The sequence below is a fragment of the Lissotriton helveticus genome, chromosome 6, assembly GCF_964261635.1.
Source record: "Lissotriton helveticus chromosome 6, aLisHel1.1, whole genome shotgun sequence".
Taxonomy (NCBI): domain Eukaryota; kingdom Metazoa; phylum Chordata; class Amphibia; order Caudata; family Salamandridae; genus Lissotriton; species Lissotriton helveticus.
In genome coordinates, this window is record NC_136067.1 from 612,215,055 (window position 1) to 612,232,605 (window position 17,551).

At 43.8% G+C, this 17,551-nt stretch overlaps 1 protein-coding gene across 6 annotated transcripts in view; it reads right to left on the reverse strand.

The window, feature by feature from the left end:
- COL12A1 (collagen type XII alpha 1 chain) overlaps window positions 1–17,551 on the reverse strand; it is a 433,058-nt gene that overhangs the window by 195,004 nt on the left and 220,503 nt on the right. For all 6 annotated transcript variants that reach the window (XM_078648068.1, XM_078648070.1, XM_078648071.1 and 3 more), the window contains one exon: window positions 3,911–4,040. In XM_078648068.1, coding sequence (XP_078504194.1) covers window positions 3,911–4,040 — 130 coding nt within the window. The remainder of the gene's footprint in view (window positions 1–3,910; window positions 4,041–17,551) is intronic.

Below are 17,551 nucleotides of genomic sequence, written 5' to 3' on the forward strand. Positions count from 1 at the left end.
CACCTGTGCCCACACCACTGGCATAGGGCACCCAGCTAGAGGGGTGACTGAGGTATGCCAAGCAGCGGGTCTTGTGGGCATGGCACACAGGGATGTGTAAATTGGATAGGAAGGATGCACAGCATTGATTGAAAAAAAGTGGTCACCCAGTTATGGTGATATTGTGGTGTTTTTCTGGTGCTCCGCAAGGTGACGTCGAGTGCCCAACGGCGTCAGTCGTAATGTGTTAGAAAGTGAGGCTAGAGAGTCTCTGGCTTCATCCCTTGGCAGGCACACACTTGTTATCTTTTGTATTGAAAAAAGACTTCCATACGATAAGTTTATCTTTGAATATCTTTGTATTTCATTGTAGTTTTCGATTTTTCAAAATCATTTCATATGCAATTTAACAGATAATATTCAATGGATATAATAGTCGGGTACTTCATGGGAAGCGTCCGGGACCGTCATGGAGATGACAGTTAGATAGCAAAACACAAGATACAGCCGACGCGTTTCCGTTGCCGGGACCATTGTGGAGATGACAGTCTCCCATCAACTCCCGGACGCTTCCCATGAAGAACGCGACTATTATATCGCGGCTCCATTGTTGTTGCTGTATCGATCCGTCCTTTGAGGGAAGCTGTTGTTTCAGAATAATACCGCCAGCATAAATATAGAATATGGCGTATTAGGTTGCGCTGAAGATGGTGTTGCCTGTGGATATTACACCTAGGGGTTGCATATTATACCCGGCGGGATTAGTCGTGGCATTGTTTTGGATAACCTCCATATTATTCTTATATATTTTCACGGACCAGGATACTTTCCACTGAGTTGTGCACTTGATTTATCCTCTTACTTTTGGAGGCAACCTGAACTCATAACATAAGTGCCCTGAAGAAGTCCTGTATCTGGACGAAACGCGTCGGCTGTATCTTGTGTTTTGCTATCTAATAAGAAAATGGAATAAAGAGACTCGATTGATGAACTTCTTTCTCATTATGGACTTAATAATTGGTTTACATTGAACTGTATACTGTGATGTGGTGCACCTGTGCTTTTTCTGGTTCTAATTGTTGAGTTCCCTTCGAACGGGCACTATGACAGTGGGTGCTTATCGGTTTGCACACGGAACCTGAGAAAATACAAAGGGCAATATATACTTCTAGGAGTAATATATGATTAGGTGCTGGCAGTGAGAAGGCTCCACTGTCTTTCCAAAGAACTTTTTTGTCTTTGTTTAGTTCTGTACTTAGACACTCAGCCTGCAAAGGCAGTGTGTGGGTGCCAGGGTACAGGGCCCCCAAGGGTGGCACCATAAGTGCTGCAGCCCTTAGGGGTCTTCTCTGGTCATTATACCCTGGGTACCTAGGGTACCATTTACTAGGGGCTGATAGGTGGCCATAGATGCCAATTGGGTTTTAGGTTCAACACAGTTTTAGGGAAGTAACACAGGTCCTGGATATCTGGTTGGCAGGAGCCCAGGGCACACTCAGTCAAAGCACATCAGCAGTTCAGCAAAAAGTGGGGGCATACCAATGCAAGAAACATGGCACTTTTTCACACAGGGTAGTGGTGTATGGAGACAGGCAGGGAGTGGGTAGTGATGTGAAGAGAGCGAGACAGGCTGCGGACACCCGAGTCACGGGACAGTCAGATGGGGGCAGTGATCTCACAAGAGACAGGCAGGGAACGGATAGTGGTGTGAGGAGAAAGGCAGGGAGCGGATAGTGCTGTGAGGAGAGAGGGAGGGAGTGGATAGTGATGCGAGGAGAGAGCCAGGAAGCAGATAGTGAAGCGAGGAGAGAGAGAGGCTGTGGGCACCAGAGTCACGGTTAGACAGTCGGGAGGCTGTTAGTGATCTCACAAGATGGACACTGACTCCACCAGTGACAGGCCAGGAGTGGGCAGGGAAGAGAGGGAAGGTGCGGACACCTGGGTCAAGATTAGACCGTCAGGTGGAGGCAGTGATTTCACAAGAGACTCGTTGGACACTCACTGCACGAGAGACAGGCAGGGGAACACACGGATGACACCAGAGGCGCGGGGTTGGCATTTATGTTTGAACAGAAACAGCCCCAGGGATGGGCATTGGATAAGGATGCTATTACACGAGACAGCCTGGGAGACGAGAGAGACGGTCTCCTAGACACCCCATGTGCTCCACTACACCCAATCTTAATGAAATGAGTGCATTCCAATAGACCGCTCTGCTGACCTCTGCCGAGGCCATATTAAGTCACATTTTTTAGGGTGGGTGGGGGGGGCTGAATCCCTTATTCCCACCCACTTGTAATGGGTCTGAACTTCTGGGTCATCCCCGCTCCGCAAGCCCCCACAAGGTACTCATGGGTAAGGCAGTCTCCTTTGGGGAGCAAAGCGGAGGGGGAAGAACGCTTCCCCTTACTCCAACCCTTTATGCATCCTTCCCCCCATCGCACACTACTGTTGTGCCCATCTCTGTTATCCAACCCCCTACACTTCCAAGTGCCCCCTCACGGTTCTCATCAGAGAGTCAGTCTTCTTGGGGGGGGGGTGGAGGATGGGGGCGAAGACTTACCCAACCCCCTTCAGAGGCTGCCAGGAAACGCCGCTCTCCGGAGAGAGCATGTGGGCAGGCTGGCGGTGACCGTAAACTTGGCCCTGTCCAGCCCGGAGCCGCGTCTGCAAGCTCGAGACCTGGCAGTCCCCCCCTGCCTCACCCCCCTGTCCTACAGACACCCTGTACTTCAGAGGAGAACGAGAGACTGAGGGGGCGGGGGCAAATGTGACGCGTACAAGGGGGGAGGGAATGAAGAAATGAGCGGAACAGAGGCGAAAAGGAGTGCGAGGGAGAAAGAAGTGAAAATAACACAAAACAACTAAAAGTAATAGAAATAAAGCAAAGTATGCGGGTCAATCAGAGATGAAAGGCAGAGAATGGAACGGAAACAGATGCCAACACTGCCCCCGTGGCATGGCAGCGGCCGAGCCCTCGGGGGGAGGAAGAGCTGGGCACGATGTGAAGAAGAAACCAACCCGGAAGGAAAGGTGCAGAGAAGCAGACTCCCAGGATGGAAGAGGAGAAAGCAATGACACGAGAAAGAATGAAAGAAGATGGGATATCAGAAAAAAGGGAGAAGTGAAAGGAAAGAACAAGGGTAACGAGGAGAAACAAAAATGAGAAAAGACGCAGGAAAGAAGGGGACAAATAGGACATTAAAAATGGAATAGAGAAAAACGGAGGCAATGAAAGGAACTAAGAAAAAAACAGCCCCTGGAGCAATCTTTGGAAAGATGAACAAGCCGGGTGAAAGTGGTGCCGAACAAAACACGGCTTCCCCGTGAAGTGGATCCAAAGAAAAAAAAAAGCCTGCGAGTGGTGTGCACGTGCACGCCACTGCGGCGCATATGTTTTCAATTATCGCGCTCGTGTCTGGGCGCGTATCAGACACCAATATGCCATTGACGGAGCAACGCGACAGCCTATGGCCTACTGCGTGTTCTGTTACAAAACAACACGCACTCCAAGCCCAATCAGAAAGGACCATAGGAAAAACACACGCACAAGCGTGTTCATTTCCAGGGTCCATTTCTGAGACCCGGACAAAAGGACTCTCGCGGCGCAAACACTGCTGCGCAGTGTAACGCTAGGCGCAAGACCTAAAAAGCACTCCATACCGGAGGCCAAGATGTATTCTGAAAATGTACGTAGCATTTTTTTAATGTGCATTTTAGAACTTGAAGGTTGTATAAATCAGCCCACATGTTTATATTTGAACCATATTTTCTCCCTGGAGGTGGAAGGTGTGAGCCTCTGCTCTGCCTTCTATCACTGGGGCCTCGGAATGTCAGTGTCGACAGTAGACAGGCAGCGTGCAGGGAGTGAGCCTAGCCAGAGTTATTTATGACATTTCGCAGCCGCTGAAATTTAAAATGCTGTCCTTACTTGTCTTTCCTCTGCCTGTCATCCGCCCTCCTTCCCCGTCAGCATAAATAGACGACACGGTAATGGTGTATGGGGTATCAGCCTGTAACTTCCGTAGAACCACGGTGTTCTGCTTTCCATCTACTGTAGTCTGGAATAAAAGACAGACAATACAGTATATTAAATACATCAGGAATGCAACGCAGCAATATATATTACTCATACTTTGATTGGTTCCTAACTTTGTTCCCATTCATTGTACTTCGCCGGCAGCCGTTTTAGCTGCCAGCGACTTATGGCTTGTTGTCTACTGTTACTGAGTGCATAAGTCACAGATTTCCATGACCGTCTAGTTTTTTTATTCTAAAAAAATGAAAAGTCTGTAAACACGTCCACCGTACGGTTATGTGAATCATATATGAAGGGGTGCTATATAAGGAGTACACACATTACAAAAACTTTAAAAACTACAAAATGTTTCCTGCTCTGAATCAATAACATAAACCTGGTATTAGAGTCCAACGCACATTCAGCGCTTGCCTTGCATTTGAAGTGTGAGATATTCCATAACTATCCCAGTTAAAGTAACCTTCTCATTAATCCACAGAGCAGTTGCATAAATGGAAGATGGGCTAACTGTGTGCTTGGTCCATGGGTTGGACTAGTCTGTGTGCTTTAAAACTCCTCTCCAGTAAAAGCGGTGAATTCATTTTTATGGGCACTCACTCATTTGTTTTTAACCATCAGACAGTCTGCACTCTGAAGACAAAATCTCAAACAGCTAAACAAATTGACATCTGCTGCATCCATTGCAAATGTAACCATTAATCGACTACATTTTGACTGTTCTTAAGTGCACACCGAATGTCTGTCCATCGCTCCCTCCTTTATTACTAAACTCGACATCCTGAACTTGACATCACTATACTATTTTTGAAGAGCTCGCTATCAACCTATGATCAGGGTCTGATATGCTATACCAAAAACTAAAATAAATAGATAAAAAAATATTGAACATAGACCATCATCTAAATAGACAAAGAGGTTACTCAACATTTGAGATTGAGATCGTGAACCTTTCAGACAAATATGAAAGAAAAGTGACCACTGAAACCCAAGTCAGAATAATCACCTGAATATATTCCACTGGTCCATATGCAGCGTTGGGAGATATGTCACACTGCAATGATTTCATGAAAAGATAATGTGCTTCAATAACCCTAATAACTTTTTTTTAAATCTGACCCCATTTGCTCTCTCTGACAGATTTAAGCAAGATATAATGGCTTGCCAGATCTCATGCAGGCAAAGCTCTACCATTAAGCTCACATGGCACCACCCTGAGTAAGGATTACATTTTTATATTACCTTAATTATTTTTGAAAGAGTTGTGTTTTGCAGCTTGAGGCTACAATATCTAGTGTCTGGGAGTTCAAAGAAAAGTGTACAATGATTTAATAAGTTTAATGGAATGAGATGTTGAAACAGTAGTGTAATTACAGGAAACGCCCACCGTCAGCAAGTAACTGTCCAACAGATTGAGAAAGATTGGATTAATTAATTTTAAGACAAGTTGAAAGCTTTCCAGCACTTAGCCATACAAGCATTGGCTCTTGTTATGTCTTCCTTATCAGCACTTATTTGTAAATTCAAGAGTAAACCCTGTGGTTCCACTATAAATTAATTCTTACCAATCTCTGTCGGCTGCTACAGGGCGAATGATGTCAGATAACATCTTCCAATCAAAAGACATTGACAGAGATATTTGTGACTGCACCCCTTCAAGCATTGGGAAGCTCAGGTATCCTATTGCTGTGGAGGCAGAGGTTTGCAATTTGAACCCCAGAAATGTCCACTAATGTAGTCAAACTCCGTCTGTGGCATGCAAAGTTCCTATATGGGCTATATATTTTTAATTTGTCAGTAGACACTGAAGCATCTCTTGACTGCTTTTAGGTCCAGCTGTTTCTCGCTCGCTGGGACACATCGAAGCCAGACAGAATCCATTGTCCTAGATAGGATCAGTGAAATACACTTGCCCGATAACCAGTGATCATCTTTGGGTAGCTTGGCACAGAGCAGTCAGGCTTATCCTCAGGGTCAAAGTGTAAAGTGTCGGCACCATACCACCCTCGCAACACACTGCTTACTCTACCAATAACACTCCACACCGTATGTATAAAACACTGGTGTTTGTATTACACAAACATTGAAATCAAAACAACATACATGTTGGAAATATACTTTACAGTTATATGCAATTAGCAAACTCGTCCATTAGCAGTAGAACAGCATGAACATATATGTACCAGTCATGGATATTCACTTGCCCAGTCATCCCCTCAGTCCTGTAAGCAACATAAACCCATGCCCATACTTCCCCGAGATGTTCACGTTCCAAGCAATTCCCTCCTACATCAAAAGCAACAACAAAGAGCCATATAAGCAGACTGTCCAGAGATATTCGACTTTCCTGTTAACACATTAGCATGAAACACGACATTCTCAATATCTCATAGCCCATTCGGTTGTAATGGTCAAGCAATCACAAGTTTTGATTTGCCTCTTGACCCACCCCCTTCAGCTGCTCAAACCACTCCAGCCAATGATACACATTGCGCCCGCTGGCAACACTTTGATTAGATTGTCGAGACCACCTAAAGCGGAAGGAAACCATTTAGTGGTCTCGCCCATCCAGACTAAGTCCTCAGGCACCCAGAAGCACCTTCACGAGTGCAGGATCACTATCTTTCCCCCGTAGTAAAAAGATTGACACTAGACGCTGGGGTGCTTCAAAATGGAGAAATGTTATCCCTCCAGTGGAGCTGCATGCTGCAGCCAGGCAGGCAGCAGTGGGTGCACACAAGGCACAATGAGACCGTTCGGGTCCAGTCATGATATTCTAAACAAAAGAGTGGTTCCAGAGAGAGGGAGCCGGCAAGTTTGGAGGGAGGCCTTGATGTCAGGCACTATCATCCTCCTGATCTGAAGGTTGGAAACAGTCCAGTCCAGCGGACTCAGCAAACTTCCCCCAAAACCCCTTGGACACCACTCGCTAGTGCAAGCAAGCACATGTTTCCGGTTGTAAGTCGGGGCCCTCGCACTCAGCAAACTTCACCCACACTCCTCGAACTCCTCATGTTCGGGCACCCCAAGTGCGCTGCTGATCGTTATAGTCCTCTGCACAGTGTGATTACGGCATACGTTGCGTGGTCCTTGTCTCAAACGACGATCACTTCCGCCACACACTGCGTGGTCCTTATGATCTTGTCGAAATGGAGACATCCTTTCTGTCCCTAGGATCACATGGACAGAAATCCAGCCAATTTGCCTTTGGAGAGTGCTTAAGAACCCGGACCACAGCAGTTGGCAATTAGCTGCAGGTCAGCAAAATCCAGGGAAAATCCACCAAGTAATAGTCCGCTTCCGAGAGCATGACAAGTCTCAGGCCTCCACAAGGCTGCGGAGAATGCAGTTGCCGTGCCTCCTGTCCCAATAGTTCCCTTTGTTGATGTTCCAGAATCAAACCAGCATAGTATGGTTCCAAACCCTCAAGCGTCTCTAACTCCTGAGGACAGAGCCCCAGTATACCCACAATGGCCTTTGAAGAACAGATCAGTTCAAAAGGCCACCTTTGAAATGCACAGGCCCTCTCTAAATTCTGTCCTGTCTGCCATCCTACCCTGGGAGTATTGATTAGTAGCTTTCGTAGGGCTAAGACACTGCTCCTTTGAAATGCAGGTGCCAATTCCACCCCCTCTTATCTTTCCCAGGAAGGCCCCTGTGAGTCAGAGGTCTGCAGTTTCCCTTGAGCCCCTAGTTTATAGCTGCATATCAGAAATGCACAGATGTAACAGTACCCCCAACCCCGAGCATGTGAAGTAGAAACGGTGATCTAATGCAAAAGTGTGTGGTCTGCAGCCCATATGCCTCGAATGTGGTATTTCCACGTTAGTAATGTCAAATCCCCTTGCACCACCAGAGAGGATTCCCCATTACTAACTCATCAATATCAAACACTATAATGTATGTAGGAAATACAACTAAATAACCTTTACACAAATCCCTCATGCCAATCCAATGTGAAGCTGGTCCTACTGTACCAAACACACCATTCGGTGCAATTCACTGCCAGTGGAGGTAGCGCACACGTTCACATGCCATACCTCTTCCTGACACTGCACCCTGCCCTCAGGGAATACTCCGATATAGTGAGAGACATGCAGAACCTTGGCAAGAAGCTTTTTAATTATCTAAACCAAGTAACAGTTCCCTGCATACAAAGACCCGCAACGTTTGAAGAGCTACCTCCGTGGATGGCACAAACAGTGCTGCAGGCCCACGGAGGAGCATTTGAGTAACATGCCCTAAGTATATTTCTTACCCCTAGACAAGGAATTTACAGACAACTAAAATCAGCTAATTGTGTATACACCGATTACCCGTATGTATATAAAAAAAAACGCTTTGGCACTGAATGGCAGTGTCCAATGCGCTCTAAGATCTGAGGAAAGCACGTAGATCAGCGAAAACCAGAAGGGGCAAAAGCAAAAAGTTGAGGGAACGCACCCAAGAAAGAACTATTTCCAACAACTGCAAAAAACTTTCACAGGTAATGAATGAGCTATTTTTTGTGTTCTGTGTAAGATTTGTAGGACATCGAAAAATCGTTTAAACTTTGAACACAGTCGACATCCAAAATATTCTGGATTGCTTGTGCTTCCCTCTCTGTAAGGACAGCGGAAGGAACATGTTTATCAGGAAAGTTTGCACTTGTTGGATCATCCAGGGACCAGGTAAAAAAGGTTGATCCCTAACCCCAACAATTTTATGAAGAATATGTATCCACTGTACATCATACAACGGATTTGTAAAGATAAGGGATAATTTGACCCACACCACATAACATTTTAGCTCACTCGTAATGAACCTCGTCTTCACAAGTCCAGTGAGCAGTTGTCCATGAATTTTTGCCCTACCTCTTACAATTCTCTTACCCTTTTTTACATATTTCACTCTATGCCATGCTCTAGTCTTGCTCTCTTACCTCTCTGTCTGTTATATTCATCAACCTAATTCACATGTCCTTCTCCTCAATCAGACATCCTTTGTCATTGTAATCAATTGCAGTCTTTTCTGTCTTCAAGATGCACCTAAGCTAAACTTAGATTGTTCTTTGTTCATGGGAGCGAAGCACCACACTAAACTTCCAGACATCCCTAGCTTGGATGGATGGTAAGTGTTTGTGAATAACAGGCAGGATAGCTTGTGTAACTTTAAGATACCCTAAGTTCTGCAAGCAATCTTTTGTTTAAGGTTCTATTAACAACAACCAAGAACTGAGGCGATTCTTTCCTAGTAAAGGGTTTTACAGCATTGCAATACCTGCCCATGGATATTCGGGTCACACCATGGATTTGTGCCCATACGCACATACAGATATTAGACTTTGTAAGCTGTTTCGGACCTTTCATTATTTTCTATGGTTAGCTTGAAGAAACATTTGCCCTAAAATAAAGAATGAAGACTATTGAGGAAGTCTAGAACTTTAAAGGTCATGACCTAGATAGCATAAAAGCTAAGAAAAAATATAGCATAGGGAACACAAGTTAAAAAGATCCTATGATCTCAACAGTCTTCAGTAGGACATTGGTATCTTCTTGTCTCGAAAGGAAAATGCTACTTACCAGTATGCATTTGTTCTTGGCATGTAGAGCTGCAAAGTTACACACTGTGCATAGATCACCACCTAGTGTTGGGCCCGGATGTTTGCAGTTTGTTTTTGTCCTGAAATGTCTTTGGAAGTCACAGGATTGGACCACATTGCGCATGGGCATCGGCTCCATCCTCAGATTGTTTTTCGCCATTAGGGAAATGATGGAGCGTTGCAAGAAAAGGAAGGATGTCCATGTAAGTTGAATCTAATTAAGATAATACTGGAACAGATAAAGGCAGCGGGGGAGGCGGGTGGGTGTGTGTAACTCTGCAGCTCTGCATGCCAAGAACAGATGCATACTGGTAAGTAGCATTTTCCGTTCGAGGCATATGAGCTGCAGATTACACACAGTGCATAGATTATATAGCAGTACCCACACCTAGCGGCGACTACCCGTATCTGTTGCAGTAGTTTGAAATAGTGTTTTGAGTACAGCTTGGCCCACAGTAGCTTGTTGTTTAGTTTACACATCTACACAATAGTGTTTTGTGAAAGTGTGCGTTGTAGACCATGTAGCTGCTTTGCATATGTCATCTAAGGGAATGTTCCCTAAAAATACCATTGAAGCCCCTATCTTTCCTGTAGACTGGGCTTTAGGAGGAACAGATAGCGTACGTTTAGCTTTGTGGTAACAAATTTGTATGCATTTGACAACCCACCTAGCTATCCCTGATTTTGAGATAGGGTTGCCTTTGTGTGGTGGTGAAAAAGACAAAAAAAGCTGTTTTGTTTTGCGAAAAGGTTGTGTTCTTTCAATATAGTAAAGTAATGCTCTTTTGACATCTAGGGTATGAAGAGCTCTTTCTGCTACTGTTTGTGGCTGCGAGAAGAATACAGGCAGCTCTATAGATTGATTGAGCAGAAAGGGTGAAATGACTTTAGGGAGGAATTTAGGATTAGTTCGTAGAACAACTTTATTGTGGCGCATTTGCAGAAAAGGTTCTTGAATAGTAAATGCTTGTATCTCACTAACGCTTCTGAGAGAAGTAACAGCTACCTGGAAAGCAACTTTCCAAGTTAAGAATTGCAGTTCACATTTATGTAAAGGTTCAAATGGAGGTCCCATTAACCTTGTAAGAACAATGTTCAAATTCCACACTGGGGAAGGTGATGTTCTAGGTGAAATTATTCTTTTGAGGCCCTCCATAAAAGCTTTTATGGCAGGAACTCTAAAAAGTGATAGATGATGTCTATTTTGTAGGTATGCTGCAATGGCAGCAAGGTGCAGCCTAATAGACGTGTACGCTAAGTTATAATTTTGGAGGTGTAGTAAGTATCCTACGATGTATTGAATAGACACATCTAAAGGATTGGTTTGGTTGCTTTGACAGTATATTACAAAACGTTTCCACTTGGCTGCATAACATGCCCTAGTGGTGGGACGTCTAGCTTCTTTAATAACGTTCATACATTCAGGGGGAAGGTTAAGGTACCCAAACTCTATGATTTCAGGAGCCAGATTGCCAGGTTGAGCTGAGCTGGGTCCAGGTGTCTGATCTCTCTATGGTTCTGGGTTATTAAGTGTGGAGACAGGTACAGCTTTTGGTGTGGTACCACAGAAAGTTGCAGCAGTGTGGTGTACCACAGTTGTCTTGTCCAAGGTGGAGCTACCAGAATGAGTGTGAGGGAATGCTGTTGTAGTTTGCGTACCACTAATGGAAGTAGTGGGGGAGGTGAAAAAGCGTAAGCAAATTTGCCGGACCAGTTCATCCATATCGCATTGCCTTTGGACAGCGGGTGTGGATATCTGGCGGTTTTCGTGGGTAGCGAAGAGGTTTATCTGAGGTTGTCCCCACATCTGAAAGAATGGTTGAAGAACTTGTGGATGAAGTTCCCACTCATGAATCTGTTGAATTTGATGGCTTAACAGATCCGCCATGGAGTTTTATGCTCCTGGAACATGTTGGGCTAAGAGAATTTTTTTTAGTGGTATGGCCCATCTCCAAATCTGCTGCGCTAACTGAGAGAGTTGCAGAGAGTGTGTGTCCCCTTGTTTGTTGATGTAATACAAAGCTGTCATGTTGTCTGTGCAGATTACGACAGCTTTGCCTGATATTTGCTTTTGAAATGCTTTTAGGGCTAGAAAGATGGCTAGTAAATCCAGGTGATTGATGTGGAGTAACTTTTGTTGTGGTGTCCACCTGCCCTGCATGGTGTGCTGCAGTAGGTGAGCTCCCCAGCCAGAGAGCGATGCGTACGTTGTTATGACTATTTGATGGACTGGCTCTAGGAACGGTCAGCCCTTGGAAAGGTTTTTGGTGTTCCACCACGCAGAGAGCGGTGAGTTTAACCGTCTACCAACACTAGGTCTGTTAATTGACCTTGAGCCTGGTTCCATTGACGTGCTAAGCACTCTTGAATAGGACGCATTTGTAGCCTTGCATGAGGTACTATGAATATGTAAGAAGCCATCATCCCTATTAGTTGCATGAACACTCGAGCTGGAAGAGAGTGTGGCGGTTGGAATTTTGTTAGTAGGGCTTGCATATGTGTTATCCTGGCAGGACATGGATAAGCGAGCGCTGTTGAGGTGTTTATTGGGGTACTGAGATATTGTTGTACGTGGGACGGTTGTAGGTGAGACTTGGTGTGGTTTATTGTGAATCCCAAGTCGTGGAGTAATTGGATGGTGGCGTTAGTGTGTTGTACACACTGACTGTGTGAGCTGGCTTTTATGAGCCAGTCGTCTAGATATGGAAAGACATGAATGTGCTGTCTTCGTAAATGTGCTGCTACTACTGCTAGGCACTTGGTAAATACTCTTGGTGCTGTTGTGACTCCGAATGGGAGTACTTTGAACTGATAGTGCTGATCGTCTAGTACAAGGCTGAGATACTTTCTGTGAGCTGTGTGAAAAGGAATGTGGAAATATGCGTCCTTGAGATCTAGTTTAGCAAGGAAGTCGTTTTGTAACAAAAGAGGAAGGACCTGCTGAAGCGTGACCATGTGGGAGTGGTCTGATTGTATGTACAGGTTTAGTGGCCAAAGGTCTAGAATAGGCCTGAGAGAGCCGTTACTTTTTTGGGGTAAGAAAGTAAGGGAATAAACTCCCTTGTTTTGTTGATCCAATGGAACTAACTCTATTGCACTTTTTTGTACAAGAGATGTTACCTCTTGTCTTAGTAGAACTAAATGTTCTTGTGACATTGGTCGCTGTTTGGGTGGTATGTTTGGGGGGGGGTAGATGTTAGTTCTAGACAGTAACCTGACTGAATTATTTGTTGCACCCACCTGTCTGATGTGATGTTGATCCAGGCAGGAAGGAATTGCTGTAGTCTAGTATTTAGTATTTATTTTATTATGATAAAGGAACTCTTTCGAGGTCCACACAAAAACAAAAATATACATACAAAGAAAAATACATAAAATAACCTTTTAACACTAAACACAAATGAAGAAGAACATATTAATAAAGATCCAAAAAACATTTAAAGAAGCCATACAGTTTAAAACAAAACATTTCATTAGGAGGGTTAATCAAGGCACTCTGAAAAGACAGGGCAGAAAGAATATTAAGTTGTAGGCAAATTGGACGTAACCATCTACGCCTGTAGGGCATTAGGACTGGACAAACAAAAATGACGTGATTTAAGTCCTGGTCATGCATCTGACAAAGATCACAGAGAGGAGAGTGACCATACCATCTGGCATAAAGAACTTTCAGCGGAAGCAGGTTTTGTCTTATTAAGTACACTAGGCGACGAACGCCATGAGGGATGTTCCAGTACATATAAGGTTGCGCTTTCCGCAAGATGCATGACTCAATAACAGGAGTACAACCTTTTTTTAACAGCCGGGAATCTCTATCATGACAAAACCCCAATTCCCATGAAGAAGTCTTCAATAAGGATTTTAATTGATAAGAGGATAACGAAAATAAAGTTTCTTCATCCAATTTCAACTGTGCCACAGCAAATCTAAAAAATTTTACAATCAAGGAATGTTCATTTAGATTTCCCAGCAATTCATTTTTTATAAGGTATCTCAAGGTATTAGACTCACTTTTTGCTATGCCTACTACCCAACGAATAGAGCCAGCCAAACCTTGAGCCCAGCTGCTACGTAGGCCAAGTTCCTGTCTCATGGAAACGGTTGAATTTGCTGAACTAACAGATAGTAAACTACGCAAGATTTTCCCTTCCGTGGAAGATAAAAAAACTCCATTTATTTTGCTCTATTAACTCTAAACCGTATAACAGGGAGGCAGGGACTTTTGCTCTAAATACCTCTAAAAGAATAGAGAAATGCCTTCTACCTGTAGCTTTATACAAGGCTACTAAACTCTTTCCCTGTGAAATGGCCTTTCGGGAGTTATTGTCTATATGGGGTTTGTCACTTAGATTAGTTGTGACAATTTTACCAAGGAAGGTATATGATTTCACCGTTTCCAATTTTTGCTCCCCCACACACCAAGGAAAATTAAGAAATTTAGGTTTCTTCTTGCCGGAGAAACACATCACTTTACTTTTTGCCGTATTTATCAATAGGTAATGGTTTTTGGCATATTCAGACAGTGCCTGCAGGCGATTATTTAAGCCCTTCGGGGTAAGGTCCAAAATCAGGATGTCATCTGCATACATAAGGCATGCAATTGGAACCCCCCCCCCAAGGACGGAGCAATACCAGCGCATGCTGAAAGGGCAACAGGTAAATCGACTGTATAAAGGGAGAACAGCAAGGGAGCCAAAAGGCAGCCTTGCTTTAACCCATTAGAGGTGAAAATTATTTTAGATAAATCACGTTCACCTCCCAGTAGGATTCTGCACCAAGTATCTGAATAGAGTGCACGAATTAACTTAATAAGATATGAGGACATACCTAAATCAGATAACTTTCTCCACAGTAATATCCTGTCCACTTTATCGAATGCGGTGGAAAAATCAATGAAAGCCCCATAAACCTGCCCACCACGGACTTTAACATATTTTTCTGTGAGAACTTGTAGTGCCGACAGGTTATCTAAAGTTCCGTGATTCTGTCTAAAACCTGTTTGTTCAATAGGTAGAATTTTAAAATCAATTACCCATTGATTCATTAGAGTGAGAATACATTTTGCGAAAACCTTACCTATGGCGTCAAGCAAAGCGATTTGACGATAATTTTGGGGAAGATCTCTTGCCCCTTTTTTATATAAGGGGACAATGATACTTCCTTTCCAGGAGGGGGGGACTGTTCCGCTAGAAAAACAGAATTTAAAAACTGGAAATAGGATCTTGCTCCAAAGTTCACTCTGTTGTTTCAATACTGAGATGGGAACTTTATCTGGCCCCATCGCACCAGAGGAACGCATGTTCATAATAGCAAATTCAATTTCCTTTTCAGAGGGACAATCAAATATGCATGTAACATCATTGGATTCCACCCTATGTACCTGCAAGTTATTGTTACTGTACAGTTTCTCGATGTATTGAACCCAAATCTGTTCCTCAATGGCAATCGGAGTGGCACTGGCTCTGGTCCCACAGCCCTTGCCAATTAAAGACCAAAAAGTTTTTGCTTGACCGTTATAGGAAGCTTCCCTCAGTTGTATCCAAAGAGAGTCTTCCTTGTCACGTTTTAAACGAGCCTTAAGCCTAACTCTCCTTCTTTTTAAAATAGACAATTTATGCTTGGCTTCTTGAGAAAATGATAAATATTGCCCCCTTATTATTTTATTTATTTCTATATTTAAAGCCCGCAAAGGAGGAGGGACTACGAACGATTTTTCCACACCAGGATTCTTCTTCGCTATAGAAGTTACAGAATCTAGAAAGTTAGCAAATCCTAACAGCTCTCTCCCTTCCCAAAGAGATAAACTCTTAACAGTTTGATTCAAAAGGGACAGCAAACTTTCAAAACAACGTAAATTCCAGAAACATTTTCCAGAATTAGAATCGAAGTTCACCAGATCCCTCTCCATGCTCCAAGAGTCCACTTTCGGAAGACTGACGGAGACTGTAAGCAACAACGCATTATGGTCACTAAGATTAGACTCAATAACTTTCATATTTTTCAACTTAGCAAATAGAGCATAATCAGCCATGACATAATCAATGATTGAATTTCCCTTATTTGATTTATGCGTAAAAGCTGCCGGGGTATCAGAAGGGAGCCTCCCGTTTACTATTAAACAGTCAACTTTATGTAGACCTTCTAGGACAAGTTTACCTCTTTTATTAGTTTTAACTTTGAGCGGGAACTGGGCCGATGGGATATTCAGAGATTCTTCCCTGAGTTTATTTCTGAATAGAGCTAGCCCACAATTGGATATATTACAGTTCAAATCCCCAAACAATAATACATAAGGAGGCGAGGTAACATCCATCGCTGCATTTAAGAAGGAAAATAACGTTTTTAGACCGTCATTAAAGCAGCGATTTGGGGGGATATAGATGTTTATTATTACCAACGATCTATTAGGGCAATCCTCAAAAACATCTTTTAAGGTTATTGCTTGGAACAAATTCCCCGGATCGAGATAATGAGAATAATTCCATTTTATTTTATTTGTTAACAAACATGCTATCCCTCCCTTTGCATGACCTCTTCTAGAAGAGGTAGCACTCTTTTCCAAAACGAAAAAATCCTTTTCTAGCGCTATTCTACCTTCCACCCATGTTTCTTGTAGACAGATTATATCCACCTTGTGTGAATACAAAAAGTCTAATTTCTCCTAATTGCTGTAGTCTTCCCTCAGCTGGAGTGGAATGTGGTGGGGAAGTTGGGGAAAGTCATTGGGTGGGGTTGGAGACATAGCGTGAGTTAATATTTTTGCCACTGCCTTTGTTATTGTTACCCCTGTAACCTCCTCTATGGTAGGCTCTGCCATAGGTGGATTGGGTAGGGGCTTTGTAAGAGGTAGATGGAGTATCCCCTGTTGGTGCTTCTGTAAGATGAGCGACGAAAAGAACGTCTGGGAGCTTGCGACTGCAAGGCTCCCATAGATTTTGCTGTGTCTGTATCTTTTTTCATTTTTTCAAGGGATACGTCAACATTAGGCCCAAATAAGTGTTGCTCATTAAATGGTTGGTTGAGGATGGCGCTTTGTACTTCAGGTTTAAAACCTGAAATGTGTAGCCAGGCATGTCTACGTAAGAGAACACTGGTATTAATTGCCCTTGAAGCAGTATCAGCTGCATCTAGAGCACAGCGAATAGAGGTATTTGTGATGTTTTTGCCCTCTTGTATAAGCTCATTTGCCCTATTTTTATATTTATCTGGAAGGTGCTGCATTATGGATTCTAATTCATCATAATGTACCCACCCTATCGTATCTTGCAAATAATGCCTGTGTATTGGCAATAGGCCAAATGTTTGCAGCCTGTGACGCTGTTCTTTTTCCTGATGCGTCAAGCAGCTTAGACTTTTATCTGGTGGGGGAGTCTCACTTGCTCTCTTGCGTGCGTTGGAGACTACAAGGGAGTCTAATGGTGCAGGGCCTTTAATGTATGCTTGATCAGAAGGGGCTTTATACTTTTGTTCGATTCAGGGGTTGATGATTCAAGCCCTAACTGGATCTTTGAAGACTTCTGATGCGTGCTTAATAACCCCTTTAAGCATAGGTAAAGTTGAGGTGGATATTTGTGTATTGTCAAAGGTATCCATAAGGATGTCTTCCTCCACTGGGGTAGTATGTAGGCCAACTCCATGATATTGGGTAGCCCTATGTACAAGTTGGTTAAATCCCATAGTGTCTTCTGGTGGGGAAGGCCTGGAGGGATATACGTCTTCTTGTGGGACATTAGGGACATCTGGGGTGCTATAGTCATTCCAAGGGTCTGGTGAGCCAGGAGAGTAGAATTATCTGGTGGCTCACTGTGTGCGCCGTCCCCTGTGTAATTAGAAGTGTCCCCATCATCCTCTGGTAATGGAGTAGGCGATGATATAGGGGAGTGCAGTGGTAGGGGAGGATGTGGTGAGGGAATGTTAGATGGAGGGGAAGGAGGAGGAGGAGAAGGTATCCTTAG